The 14,508-nt window shown below is 32.6% G+C and overlaps 4 protein-coding genes across 4 annotated transcripts; all 4 read left to right on the top strand.

Annotated features, from left to right (window-relative positions):
• The first annotated feature begins 2,752 nt into the window (after positions 1 to 2,752).
• Positions 2,753 to 5,568, top strand: LOC120173711 (autophagy-related protein 18a-like). The gene is made up of 4 exons (XM_039180796.1): positions 2,753 to 3,643; positions 3,905 to 4,103; positions 4,608 to 4,734; positions 5,348 to 5,568. Exons 1-4 carry the CDS (start codon positions 2,849 to 2,851, stop codon positions 5,436 to 5,438), a joined length of 1,212 nt encoding a protein of 403 aa, XP_039036727.1. The 5' UTR covers positions 2,753 to 2,848; the 3' UTR covers positions 5,439 to 5,568.
• Positions 5,569 to 6,272: 704 nt separating this feature from the next.
• Positions 6,273 to 6,950, top strand: LOC120173752 (metalloendoproteinase 1-MMP-like). Its single transcript, XM_039180824.1, has one exon. The coding sequence runs from the start codon at positions 6,273 to 6,275 to the stop codon at positions 6,948 to 6,950; it is 678 nt and encodes a 225-aa protein (XP_039036755.1).
• A 2,611-nt stretch (positions 6,951 to 9,561) lies between these two features.
• LOC120173712 (glutathione S-transferase PARB-like) lies at positions 9,562 to 10,573 on the top strand. Its single transcript, XM_039180797.1, has 3 exons — positions 9,562 to 9,788; positions 9,863 to 9,911; positions 9,992 to 10,573. The coding sequence occupies exons 1-3, from the start codon at positions 9,639 to 9,641 to the stop codon at positions 10,438 to 10,440; spliced, it is 648 nt and encodes a 215-aa protein (XP_039036728.1). The 5' UTR covers positions 9,562 to 9,638; the 3' UTR covers positions 10,441 to 10,573.
• Positions 10,574 to 12,105: 1,532 nt separating this feature from the next.
• LOC120173713 (dephospho-CoA kinase-like) lies at positions 12,106 to 13,549 on the top strand. The gene is made up of 3 exons (XM_039180798.1): positions 12,106 to 12,424; positions 12,859 to 13,351; positions 13,462 to 13,549. Exons 1-2 carry the CDS (start codon positions 12,228 to 12,230, stop codon positions 13,292 to 13,294), a joined length of 633 nt encoding a protein of 210 aa, XP_039036729.1. The 5' UTR covers positions 12,106 to 12,227; the 3' UTR covers positions 13,295 to 13,351; positions 13,462 to 13,549.
• The last annotated feature ends 959 nt before the right edge of the window (positions 13,550 to 14,508 follow it).

Genomic DNA, 14,508 nt, shown 5'->3' with positions numbered 1-14,508 from the left:
ATCCCTCATGAGAGGTGCAAATTGTTATTTCCTTAGTGCAAAGTCTATGTTCATACAACTAAAACCTTAAGCAAGTGCATCTTTTTATTCCTTGAGATTCATTTTCCTAAGCATGAGCATAAAATGTATAATAGATATTGTGATAGCAATAAGTAAATAATTAGCTTAATATAGAACAAAACATAAATAAAATTAAAGCTCATATTAATATTCTTAAGTAAACAAATAAATTCAAAATAATGGCTAATTCTCATCATAAGATACCAAACACTACATCAATATCAAGTCTTTGGACAATAATATTAACAATAAACAATACTCTTGTTGTAGTAATCAAACATTGACAATAAGTTATGTCCAACAATAGACTATTCTTTGAACTAGTGTAATGCTCACATAAAATACCTTATAATTGTCACATATTATTACCACAGATGTCCCTTGAAATCCAGGCCAAATATTAATTTTCATTTGGGTCAATTATAAACGCATGAATTACAAGAAACACAAAATCATCTTGATATTTTGAATAAATCAGTCTACACAAAAGAGGTGGCAGGATTTTGTTTCAACTAATCTACCAAAATATTAGATCTAGCCAAAATATGAATTAATTTGTCTCAATATATATATAAATTCTAATAACCAAAAATCAAAACTTAAATTTTGATCAAACTGAATTGAATATATACATATATTACATGAACAATATAAATAAAACCATATAAATATTATGAACAAATCAATTTCTCTTAATTTTATCTTTTAAGTAAAAGATAACCAAAATAATATTAAATTTGAATACACTTAAACATCATCCCAAGATATCAAAAACTCCATTAATATTTCATCTTTAGACAAAATATTCACCTTAAGTGATATCTGATGTGTTAACCAAACACTGACAATAAGAACATGTAAAGCAAAAATCTTCATTTGGGTCGATTTATTACTCACACATCAGACCAAATAATTATCACATGCTTATTACCAAAGTTGTACATGCAATTATGTCAACTATTAATCTTCCTTTGGGTTATCAATACTAATAAAACTTAAGGTACATGTACATAAACTAAAATATTTTCCACAATAGAGGTCACTTTAAAGACTTAATGCTTTAATTAAGTTGTCTCAAAATAAATATCAATATTCAAATTTAATATTTCTATAAGAATCAAAGGTCAAAACTGGAATTTCTAATTGCACTATAGCGTCCAAAATAACTCAATATAGGGTTTCATAAATGGTGCTATAAAAAATCGAAAACTCAAGTTTTGATTGTTTCAAAAAAAATTATGAAACATTCATTTAATTCATAACGTTATAAATTACTAAAGACAAACCAAATTCAAAATTATCAATATTTAACAAAAAATTAATGTCAAAGTACATACCAATGAATTAATCTTTAATCAAACTGAATCGAATATATCAATGCCAAATATATATTCTATAATCCTTAACAATCAAAAAACCAAAACTAAATTTTCTAATCACGTAATAATTTCCGAAGTAATTCATAAGAAGGTTGTGATCCATATGCAAATGCTGCTTATTACATATAATATTATCCTCACTTTTGATGCACACCACTTAGCTAAGCTTGTTTCATTAAGCATTGATCATAGTCCTAATTGGTGGTATTATCCGTCGTATTGTATTGCTATTTTTATTATGGTTCACGTTTATTTTATAATTTATGTTTAAATTTATAGTGGTACCTTTTGATAATATTTTTTTAAAATTTAAATTTTAATCATTTTTAAAAGTGTAATATGTTCAAATATTCATTGATACGTTATGAGTATATAAATGCAAGTCTTCATAATATTTAGTGATTAAAAGAATAATTATTATCTCTAAATATTTTAGGTTTGAGACTAGAAACTGTAAAAGTATTTGAACTTTTATTATCAAATAATCTAGAACCTTTAAAACAAGTAGTATTATTTTATAATACCCTAAATTAATTAAAATAACATATGGGTTCATAAGGTAAAATGTGCTAAATTAAGTTTTTCATGCACTAAACTGTCAGGGGCCATTAATTTTAATAGTGAATTCAAAAATAATTTTGAGAATAGATAAATATGCTAGTAATACATTTTTTTTTAAAATCTGAACATACAAAAATTAAGATAAATATCATCAATGAATTTAATAAAAAATAAATAAATTTTAATAATTACTCTCAAAAAGCTATAGATAGTAGGCACAAATTAATTTGGATGTTTGAATGGCTTTGACAATATATTTGTGGTTGAAATTATGACGGAATTTAACGATTTTAACAATGCATTATTATTGGGGGAAGTCCATCATCATGCTTATTTAATATGGTTAGAAAAAGATATACTAAAAACATTTTTTATATCGAATATATTATCAAACCCACTAAAACGTTCAATAATAATATTTTCAGTAAGAAGATAATGTTTTAAGTAATATTTTATTAAAAATAATAATATTTTTAATGACATCATTCTTTATTTATATATTAAACTGCTGCACGTGACTTCATGTCAGCTCCATCGTAATCAAAGTTGATAATCGAAGTTGATGGAGGGAAAAAACAATTATATATTTTAACGAAGTTGGCGTCGGCGCGAAGCGAAACTAGCCGGCACTTTTTATTAGACACGTGGCATCTAATAAAACCCTAGAGAAACTTCTTTCCAACTGCTTTCTTATTCTTTATTTCGCCGTTAACCTCAAAAAGGACACAACAACAGTCCTTCATATTCTTCGTCTAGAAGGAAAACATCGTAATTTTGTTTTGATTGCTTTTAGTTTTTTTTTTACCTTGTCGTCACCGGTCCCCATAATTTCATCTTAGATACCTCCAATGGCCACCCTCTCAACTTACCCTAACTCGAACCCTAACACCAATTTCCTTTCCCCTTCCGACCAATCTAACCTCAACCGGGAATCTTCTTCCGAACCGGACCCCAATTTTCATTCTGCGCTTTCGAACCCGCCCCAGTCGCTTGCTCCATCCGTGCCACTGCCGTCTTTTCTCCACCTCTCCTTCAACCAGGATCATGGTTGCTTCGCCGCCGGCACTGATCATGGCTTCCGGATCTACAATTGCGATCCGTTCCGCGAGATCTTTCGCCGTGATTTCGATCGCGGTGGCGGCATCGGGGTTGTCGAGATGCTTTTCCGGTGCAATATTTTGGCTCTCGTTGGCGGTGGATCCGATCCGCAGTACCCGCCGAATAAGGTTATGATCTGGGACGATCACCAGAGCCGATGCATCAGCGAGCTTTCTTTTCGTTCCGAAGTAAGATCGGTTCGACTTCGGAGGGATCGAATCATTGTCGTTTTGGAGCAGAAGATTTTCGTTTACAATTTTGTGGATTTGAAGCTGCTGCACCAGATTGAAACCATCGCGAATCCAAAGGGACTCTGCGCGGTGTCTCAAGGGGCGGGATCATTGGTTTTGGTTTGCCCTGGATTGCAGAAGGGGCAAGTTAGGGTGGAGCATTACGCCTCGAAGAGGACTAAGTTCATTATGGCTCATGATTCAAGAATTGCGTGCTTTGCTCTCTCCCAGGATGGCCAGTTGCTTGCAACCTCGAGCACGAAAGGGACGCTGGTTCGAATTTATAAAACTGCTGACGGTAGCTTGCTGCAAGAGGTATGTGATTTATTGCTCTAAGCACTGTTCTATTTTCAGTTCATCATTGTGATCTTTTGTTTTCCTATGGCCTTTTCAATCGCACTATCATCTGGCACTGTATGAATGTTGGCTTTCTTTTGAATTTTCTACTTGCAGTTGATGTTCACTGTGGTGGTTTTTATGGTCTTGTGATTCTGTTTAGCATTGATAATTAAACATGATATTATCTCACATGTTCTGATTCTGATATTCTGAAAGTTCTCTTGAATATCAATGTAGGTAAGGAGGGGTGCAGATAGAGCTGAAATTTATAGTTTGGCATTCTCTTCAAATGCCCAGTGGTTAGCAGTTTCGAGTGACAAAGGCACCGTCCATGTTTTCGGCCTTAAACTTAATGCTGCATCTCCTGCTACTACCCAGTCACGAAGTGCAACAGAGCCTGTTGCATCACCCCATTCGTCTCTTTCTTTTATCAAAGGTGAATGTCTCTGTGTCTAAAGACAATGGATAACTGTGAAAAATGACATGATTGATCTATTCCACTTTCTCTACCTAGGATTAGATTATGCAAATGCTCACGCTTCCCTCTACTAAATTATATTAATAGAAGCTATCTATCATGGAACGAAAACATCCATGTCAATTGCCTAGTCTGTGAAAATACTAATTCAGTTCAATGATAAGTACACCTAGTCTGTGAAATAGCATTCTAACAGCATTAAACAAATTTGTTTCTGTTTTCGCTCTAGAAAATACATATTTGAGGTTGTCTTCAAAAAATTTCAGCGACTATGATGAACATCTAAAGTGGTTTTTTGCATATGGGAGAGTTAATCTCATACTTCAGGCATAAGAGAAACTGGTTCTTCAATAGGATGTGAGTTAAATTAGATTGTGCCTATCATGTCTAAAGATTAGTTGTTTGAAAATTTTTATTTTGGGGAGTTTACCATCATCATTTGAACATGTTTTCCACATGCAGGGGTGTTACCGAAGTACTTCAGCTCAGAATGGTCAGTGGCTCAGTTCCGCTTGGTTGAAGGTTCTCAGTACATTGTTGCCTTCGGTCACCAAAAGAATACGGTGGTAATTCTTGGCATTGATGGAAGGTATGGAAAATACAAATACCGATAGTGGAATAAAAGAAAATTGGTTAGAACAATCATCAGTAATTCGGTATACAATTTTTTGTTGTTTCTCTTTTATGTTGAATTTGAATATGCTGATAAATCGATAAGCTCGCATTTAGGACCAACTTTGGGAAGTATTAGGTTACTTAGCAGGATTATTGATAATTAACTCAATACCCCTGGACATAGGAGTTGTCGTCCACAACTTCATAGGAAATTGTGAGACTCCACTAGTTTCCTTGGGTTATCTGTTAGAACATAATTTGTAAATATTCCACGAGTATATTCTTGGGAAGTTTCCTTGAATCATCTAGGGAAGTTGTCATCAAGATGGTTCACCTTGAGCTGGTGAAATTATCTTCCGCCTCTATGCAGCAATTGTAAAAAACAACACGATCACAAGATAATACAAACACAACACAATAAAAACCAATATGATACAGATGTAGGAATTGTTACATGCACTTAATACGTACATGACATTAGATTGACTTGGGCCCTTTTCCTTTTTGTTCATTTTTACTTAACATCTTTGCTGTGATATTAAAGTATAAGTGTCTAAAAGGGTTAATTGATTGAATATAATGCACAGCTTTTACCGATGCCAATTTGATCCGGTGAATGGTGGTGAAATGACGCAGTTGGAATATCACAGCTTCTTGAAGCCAGAGGCAGCTTTCTGAAGACTTACAATTATAAATAGATATATGTTTTCCTCTGTTTCTTTGGCCATATAATCTTCTTCCCACGGTTCTCCTTCCTGTAATCTCTCCCTCTTTTCCTATAAGTCGCATTATTTAGTGTATTTGATAGTTGTAGAATAATTGTGTCGATTCTGTATCATATCATATTTAATAATTTGAAAATTTTATTTCTCATCAATAATTGTTTATTATAATAACTATGAACTATATATGGTTTTTGACTCTAATAATTTAATGAATAAAAATAGAAATATTATATTTATATACTTATAAAAGTTAATATTCAACCAATGCCAATTTTTTTTGTTGCATTAGCAACAAATCTCACATAGATTACATATTAATTATAATGAAAAATCATTAGATTTACCCTTTCTACCATGTAAAGTCATTTCTCATAACATTATAATACATTTATAAATGTTCAAGTATAACCTTTATATTTTTTATTTATTGAATAATTGTAGTTAAAACTCGTGCACATGTAACGTTGTTAAACCCGATAATTGTTTTAACATGTGAATACGAATATATATCTTTTTTTAACATCATATTTAATATATTAAAAATCTTATTTCCTGTCGATAATTGTTTATTGTAATAGCCATGAACTTGCCATGCTATCATCTTATCTGATCTAATTTTGTGGACTTGGTATGCTACCATCTGATCTGAATTTATTGTGTATTAAATTCGTGTACCTGATTACATTTATAGTGATAGCAAATTCAGATATTAATTTTTGGTATAAATAGGAGGCAAGGCAAACATCAAAAAGCACACAACAATAGTTCATCTTACGTACTTCCACCAATGGCAGATAAAATTCCCCATGAGCTCGTCGGAACATTTCTTTTGCTCCTTTTGCTGCAACCTTTTGTAGTTAAGTCTAGAATCGTGAAATTCGAATCTCCGCCGGACTGGAGGAGAAGCATCGGTAGCCCAGACGACATCAGTCTACCAACTTTCCATTCGGATGGTAACCACAAACTTTACAGTCGGAGATGGGATCACTTCCCGCTGACCTACGGTTTCTTGTCAGGTATTGAAATGCCGTTTGGCGTTGATCCTCAAGACATATACTTTGCCATCGGTGAATCATTCAAGGAATGGGAAGCTGCTGTCCCTAATTTTAATTTCCAAAGGATTTCCCCAGGCGAGGACTCTGATATTAAAATTAACTTCACTACACTAGACTACACGAATTATGGTTTGGGTATATATCCACCTGGCGGGATGCTTTTGCTTGATATTGACCACACGAATGGTTCTGATCCTGCGGGGGACGTCGAAGTGGACATGCAATCTGGAGCCCTGCATGAAATAGGACACACTCTCGGCCTTCAGCATACCGACGATCCAACTTCAGTCATGTATCCTATACTCGTGGTTGGAACTATCAAAAGGAAGCTTACCCGACAGGACATTGACAACATACGAGCGTTATATGATTATTCCTCCCCAACCATTGAGTTAGCTAAATCTATATAACTTTCATGGCTTTGGAAAAGCTTAAGTTATTGAATAAGTGATTACCACAGTTTTAATTATAAGAAAGCGATATGTAAGCGTCAACCAGCTTTTGTTTCTTTTGATATGTATGTTGATTGCATGTGCTACTCTATTTCCGTATAATAAACTAAAGTAATATGGACTGTTATTATTTTGTTTATAATATTTATATTTAGGGATAGAGTTACGATCAAATATTGATCTTGTTAAATTATTTTATATCAATAGAATAAAGATCTATTAAATATTTGACTTTGTATTAAATATTGATCAAATATTGATTTTGTTGCTTTGATTTTATCGTATTAAATAAGTGATCATCTCAGCTTGGAAGACTAGAATAAGAAGTGACATTGTAAGCGTGAAGCTTTTGTTGCTTTGACTTTGTATTCTGCTGGTTTGGTTTTGCATGTGCTATACCTTATTAATCATTAAAAAACAATAGTATTTGATTTAACTTCGAATTTCTCAGATTCTTTATTCATTGCATGCAACCCCTACTAACGTTGACTAATAAAAATTGTAATATATATAATGATGGTTTAGATATGTCAGGAATTCATGTGCAGTTTTTTTAAAGGTATGGTGCAGTTTTTTTTAAAGGTATGGTGCAGTATTTGAGGTCGTCCCTGTCAATCTCCAAAATGGTGAACATAAACAGCCAGCTTTCCTTTCCAAGAATGTAAATATCCCATACTTCCGTTTTGTTTATGTTTTATAAATTATGAATCGTATTTTAAATTGGTGTCTGAATATATTCAGCCCTTTGATCAGACCTCCAGAGCAATCTCAATCTAGAAGATGATAATCTAATTATAAGGTGTTGTTTTGTTGAATCTTTCGACTATTAAAAATTACAAAATAGTCACTCGATAATTCATATGTTATAAACTCGTCATTTTTCGTTAAAAAAATTGGCGATCGTCTAAGCTGGATATTAACTTGCTCACTGAGATATGATAAAATATGATCACATAAATGTTTGAGTTATATTTTGTGGATCAAGTCTCATCGAATCTGGAGCTTTGGTTCTTCCCAGAATTTATGCTGCTATATAATGCGTATAAGGTTAAACCATGGATCATACCAATAAAGTTACTTCTTTTAAATTTAAATGGAAACGGGAACATTAATAAAAATATTATTGAAAATAAAAAAAGGACCCTCTTATAGCACCGAACGAAAAAATAGCACCGCATAAAAACATTCCTCCTAGAATAGCTGTTAATACGAATAACAGAAACTCTGCTATAGCCATTTATGTACATTCAATGTACTCTACGGATAAAGGAATACATAAAGTTGAACATAGTAAAATAAGAAATTGAAAGATTTCGTCTTACATTATGTTGTTCAGTTAGTACTTGAATCGTCGAGCCAATACTCAAAAGTAATGTCAGTGCCGATAGACATCATTAAAATATTATTTTATTATATCTCAGTTAACATATTAACGTCCAACTCTGACGGTAATCAATTTTTTAACATAAAATAATGACTTTAGAATATATGAATAGTCGAGTGACTATGTTATAATCTTCAATAGTCGAGGGACTCAACAAGGTAACACCCTATAATAAAGAGATCATTTTATAACTTTTAATAATTAAAATACTTAATAACATAACAACCTATAATCATAAGACTATTTGTATACTTTACCTAGCAATAAAAGCCAAAAATTTCAACGGTACAACTCAACCATTTTTTTCTCAACATCGTTAGGCCATTTTTCCCTAGTCGTCGCTAGTCTTTTGTTTTCTTTATTTTTTAATATGCATTTATGACATGTTTTCCTTTGTCTATTCATAAATTTTCATTTGTTATTTTTCTCTAGGTTAGATTTAATATCGTTATGACTAATCAAGATGTCGTTGATTTGTTATCATGTTGATCTTCCATGTTTCGGACAATTGGATTGAATTTGGATACTAGATTTGCATTCACATATAATTTTTTCACTTTGCTCAACCCTGATTTACAGTTTATCGGTAGTTTTTCAATACCTTAATCTCTTTTGATAGGTCATTTGTCGATGTTGTCAGATATGTTCGTATATATATTGTTTGAGTTTCTTTGATTAAGTTTTTTTTTTTTAAATATTTTTCTTGTATGATATTTACGTGATTTTAAGTGTCTAATTTCTTGTGCTATTATAAGAAAATATATTTATTATGTGTTTTGTTTATGGTTGTGGTCATAAACTTTCTTTGTAGTTTTAAAAAAAAATATTTTTAATAAAATTAACGGATTTTACGAAAAATTATAATTTTATTTATTAAAATATTGTTTTTTGTTTAAAATTTTAATGTTTAATTAAATTAACAAACAATCAAATTTTAATTTAATTATGAGATTATAAAAATATCAATAAATTTAAAATTTAAATTTATGTTCAATTTTTATAAATATAAAACATATTTTAATAATTTATTTCTTAAAATGATATTTAATTTATTCAAATCTGAAATGGAATAAGAATCCAATTTTTTAAAGGAGATAATTTACTTTTTTGATTTAATTATATTGGAACGTTCGAGAATGACGGAAAGATGCCTCCTCCTTCCCCGTTTTATATATTTAACGCATATAGCATTCTCTCCTCAAAAACCCACAAACAATACTGAATACTTGAACAAGTTAGAGTCGTCGTCTTCACCAAAAACAATGGCAGCCATCAAAGTCCATGGAAGCCCTTTGTCCACAGCTACTCAGAGGGTGCTTGCATGCCTTTACGAGAAAGGAGTTGATTTTCAGTTTGTTTCTATAAACATGGCAGCCGGTGAACATAAATCCGACAACTTCCTTGCCCTCAACGTAAGTATCACAGATCTTTTTAATCTTTTCATCCATTCTTTCCCAGAAACTAATTTTTCCCATCATTCACACAGCCGTTCGGTCAAGTTCCAGCTTTTGAAGACGGGGATTTGAAGCTCTTCGGTACAGTTTCATGACCCAAACCCAGATTTAGTTTTCAATTTCACTACCGTTTATAGCTAAAACCATCGTTTGAAATGCAGAATCAAGAGCAATCACCCACTACGTCGCCCATGAATACGCCGACAAAGGGACCCAACTGTTGATCCCTGGCTCCAACAAGGAAGCAGCAGTCTTAACATTGTGGCAGGAAGTGGAAGCCCAGCAGTTCAATTCTCCATCTTCAACGTTGGCCTGGGAACTGTTTTACAAGCCATTTTTCGGAACGGCTACCGACGCCGCTAAAGTGGAGGAAAACGAGACTAAGCTGGGGAAAGTTCTTGATGTGTACGAGACTCGGTTGAGTCAGTCAAGGTACTTGGCTTCCGATTACTTCACCTTGGCCGATCTGTATCATCTCCCCAACATTCAATGTTTGTTGGCCACGTCGGCGAAGAAGCTGCTGGAATCGCGGCCACATGTTAACGCTTGGGTAAAGGAGATCACCGCTAGGCCGGCGTGGTCCAAGGTCCTCGCGATGCAAAAGCAGTAGAAAAACTTTTGGCATTTACCTATGCTATATTAGTAATGTGTTTAATGAATAATGGCAGCGTTGTAATATGTTGCATTTTGGTTTCAGTGTAGCGTATTCTTCAATCTTCCATGTGAAAGATTGATTGATTTGATGCTTTAGGGCCTTTTTCTCTTGTTTATCTCTTTATGCCACATTTGTGCTCTATCTCATCTATAATATCTATATTTCAATTTACTACTGCCCTTTCCTTCCCAAATAATTTTAGTATTTGTAATTTTCATTATTTTATTTTATAAAGATGTTAATTGAATTAAATGTAATAGATAATAATCCTGATAATTAAATGTATAGTTACATTTGTGTTGTACTACACGAGTGCGATTAATATATCACATTTTTGCACCTTAGTGGATGAATATCTAAGAAAAGAAAAAAAAGTAATAAGGAGTATATCTTTATCAATAATTGTTGAGATGCTAAGGAATTTAATATTTTTTCTTCTAAAATTTAAGTTTTATATATATAAAAAAGTGTAGTTCAAACTTCAAAGGTTAAAGTCGGTTTATTTTTAAAATATAATTAAAATTTATATTATTATATAATAAATAGATTTATAATAAAATATTACAAATCCGATTTTTTGTATCTCCAACAGAATAGATGTGTTTTACTTTGATAACTAAATTAAAAATCTTATAAACTTAACCATCAACATTACAGTTTAATTACAATTATGTCACAATATTGTTGAACATGTAATAAGATGGTGACATAGCTAATGATTGTCGACGTAACAATCACACTAAAATGATATATTTTTGAAAGAATATAATAAATATAATATCGTTATAGTATGACAAATATGTCACCAATTGTTAATTATGTCATCGTCTTATTAATGCTTTAAGCTACAATGATATAATTAAATACAAGTTTGAAATTTAGTATTATAATTGATAAAATTAAAAAATTAATGATATAAAATAAATTAACGATCAAATTTTAATAATATATGATGTGATTGACCTTAAATTTTATCAATTTAATCATAGTTTATTTAATAACATTATACCGCAAAGTTATAGATTTTATCAGTTCTCTAGACATTTACAAGTTTAGCTTTCTGTTTATATAAAGTTTAAGAATTTAGTTCTAATTCTAAAAATAAATATAAAAAAAGTTAAATTTTAAACCTGTAAAATTATTAAATTATTTTAAAATTAAAATAATTTTAAAATTTGGAAATCAAAGGAGAATAATATTTGAAAAACTTCAAAAGTAATCCACTGATATTTTTAGTTTTTTTTTCTATTTTGAATTTTTTTACTATTATATAATTTTACTAAATATTTTCTTACTATTATATAATTTTACTAAATATTTTTTCTTCCTTTCTCTCCAAAAAAAAAAGTTCATTGATAATGAATTGGTTTACTCTGGACATAAAAACTTGTTAGTGGAATTGGTTCAAACGGTAGGGTTTCGTTTTCCTATGATAGGTATTCAGTACAACTTCTTTTATCATATATATATATATATATATACATGCCACTTTATTAATTGTTTTTTAATTTTCACAAAGTAGGTAAGGTAAGCAGTGAAGGAAACAGGGGGTTGGTCAAAGCGAGTGATCTGAAGCAGAGAGTGAAAATGAGGATGGTTGGGCTAACCGGAGGGATTGCATCGGGGAAGAGTACGGTCTCTTCCATGTTCAAGAACAACAATGTCCCAGTCGTCGATGCAGATGTCATTGCTCGCGTACTCTCTACTCGTTTTGCTTTTTGCTTTTGCCCATCAACTGTTCGATGGAATTACAATTAGAAAATGGTACTACTAGTTTTTTTTTTTTTTTGCAGGATGCCTTGAAGAAGGGTTCCGGCGGGTACAAAAAGGTGGCGGAGGCGTTTGGGCCGGACATTTTACAAGATGATGGCCATGTTGATCGTTTGAAATTGGGCCGAATCGTATTCTCTGATGCCGCTAAACGTCAACTCCTCAATCGGTACATTTTCCATAAGTTCCTCTTCTATTATATTTATTTTGGTTGCTTACTAGTTCTAGAGGTTGGGATTTTACCTTCACGATGCAGATTTTAATGGCATTTGTGGTGTAAAATTCTTGTCTTCTTTAAGATGGTCTTATAACATGATTTTCTCAAGTATGGCGCTGACGTCATAGCAATTCAAGATCATGAGCTCCTAGGAGATTTATTTTTAACAATTTAACGGTAAATGGAAGCTATGTTGTCTTCTGATCCTTAACTCGTGCAGGTCAAATTCTATTACATTGACGTTTCATTTCACCTAGGCTAAGTGCTAGAAATGTTAGACCCGGAGATAATATGGACGGATGGTTGATTACGTATCATCATCGTCATTTAAATTGTTTATTGCAGATCATATTGATTCCCAAATTTGGTTAATTTTCTTCTTGTAGGTTATTGGCTCCCTATATTTCTTCTGGCATCTTTTTAGAAATTTTAAAGCTCTGGATAAAAGGTCATAAGGTGATTGTTCTTGACATTCCTTTGTTGTTTGAGGCCAAGTTGGATAAGTGGACAAAACCCATCGTTCTTGTATGGGTTGATCCTGAAACACAGCTTCGACGACTTATGGAAAGAGATAACTCAACAGAGGAGGATGCCAGAAATAGGATAAATGCTCAGATGTCTCTAGATTTGAAGAAGAACCGAGCTGATATAGTGATAGATAACAGCGGATCACTTCAGGATTTGCAGGAAAGGTTCAGTGAGGTACTGTCTCGGGTCAAAAGGCCCTTGACGTGGACTGAATTCTGGCTTTCCAGGGATGGAGCCTTGTCAGCTTTTCTTGGTGTGATAATAGGTGTTCTTGTGGTCAAGAAAATCTTTTAGTAATTTGTAGGTAACACAAATACAATCACCATCATCTTGTGGTTTAAAATTGGTTATGATTCTTGCCTTTTCTTGATAAGGAAGTGATGTTGTTGTAGTTTTAAATGGCTGCAAATAAGATGAATTAATCTTGTTGTCAGTCTATATACAAGAATTCTCTACTGTATCTCTTACTTAAAGATTGTATTCTTGATTGCTTATTGTTAGATATTGAAGTGCCTTTTGGTACGATGGAATGCATTTTATACCATGAAACTAAGAGTTGCTTTCAATGTCTTCAAATTTTTTCTGTATGAGTAACCATATAATACTTTGGATGTGAATCTGACTATATCTTTATTGAGACCAAAGACCTCTGATGTAAAGTGGAAGTTGCTTCTTAGGATTGGCATAATGGAGATATGGAATTTGTGTCTTTTTCCTTTTCATTATTTTAGGATCATTGAAGTAGGTACCTTCTTGTTGCTACTGCAGGCTTACTGGGATCACACCAGGTTGAAGAGATTCCGTTTATGGTAGTGGAAAAATATTTAAGCTTGCTTGGTTCCCTAAATCTCCGGGGGCACTGATGTTTTAGTTGGTAATAACTCATGCATGTGTATCGTTGGTTGTGGATTACTATCTAGGAATGATTCTGTAAGTTCCTTATATCCTCGTGTGCCCTTCCCGGGTTCATAATGGATCCTGATTCATTTGTTAATACGTGAATAAGCATACTCGACCATTACATATTTTATTGCCGTGTTTTATGATTTGATTGTTCTCTACTTTAATTTATTATCCGTGGAATTCCTTAATTGAGTTATATACTTCCCAGTTCCCAGGTTTAATATGCTTCATAATTGACTGCCTTTGGCCAAGTTGAATACTAATACTTTTAGCAATGTGACTTTATCCATTTTTATGCATTATTATGAGTGGTCCACTCCTGCTACAAGTCCCCTTCAGTGCGGCCGTATACAACATCAAGGCTGTTGCTGCCATAAGATTTATTGACTTCTTCCTTTGAGATTTGGATGATCGACTTTTAATGATAATAAACATTCTTGTTGTGCATTATTTCTGTAGTGTTCGCCGACAAGCTGCCGCCTAAGACAGCCCTGTAATGTGAGGTTTCTGCTATACCTCTTTGTTGGTCTTGATGTTTTCGGGCAGCTGCTAAAAAGGGACAGGCGATGAGTTTGATCACAGCTGAAACAAGAGCAAAGGCAAAA

Source organism: Hibiscus syriacus, unplaced genomic scaffold, assembly GCF_006381635.1.
Source record: "Hibiscus syriacus cultivar Baekdansim isolate YM2019G1 unplaced genomic scaffold, ASM638163v2 tig00111983_pilon, whole genome shotgun sequence".
Taxonomy (NCBI): domain Eukaryota; kingdom Viridiplantae; phylum Streptophyta; class Magnoliopsida; order Malvales; family Malvaceae; genus Hibiscus; species Hibiscus syriacus.
Note: the sequence above shows the minus strand (reverse complement) of the source record. Positions and strands in the feature narration are given on the sequence as shown.

Coding starts and splice junctions, on each gene's coding strand:
- LOC120173711 (XM_039180796.1), top strand. CDS start 2,849: ATGGCCACCCTCTCAACTTACCCTAACTCGAACCCTAACACCAATTTC. Junction 3,644..3,904: donor ACGGTAGCTTGCTGCAAGAG/GTATGTGATTTA, acceptor ATATCAATGTAG/GTAAGGAGGGGTGCAGATAG. Junction 4,104..4,607: donor GTCTCTTTCTTTTATCAAAG/GTGAATGTCTCT, acceptor TTCCACATGCAG/GGGTGTTACCGAAGTACTTC.
- LOC120173752 (XM_039180824.1), top strand. CDS start 6,273: ATGGCAGATAAAATTCCCCATGAGCTCGTCGGAACATTTCTTTTGCTC.
- LOC120173712 (XM_039180797.1), top strand. CDS start 9,639: ATGGCAGCCATCAAAGTCCATGGAAGCCCTTTGTCCACAGCTACTCAG. Junction 9,789..9,862: donor ACAACTTCCTTGCCCTCAAC/GTAAGTATCACA, acceptor TCATTCACACAG/CCGTTCGGTCAAGTTCCAGC. Junction 9,912..9,991: donor CGGGGATTTGAAGCTCTTCG/GTACAGTTTCAT, acceptor TTTGAAATGCAG/AATCAAGAGCAATCACCCAC.
- LOC120173713 (XM_039180798.1), top strand. CDS start 12,228: ATGGAATTACAATTAGAAAATGGTACTACTAGTTTTTTTTTTTTTTTG. Junction 12,425..12,858: donor AAACGTCAACTCCTCAATCG/GTACATTTTCCA, acceptor TTCTTCTTGTAG/GTTATTGGCTCCCTATATTT.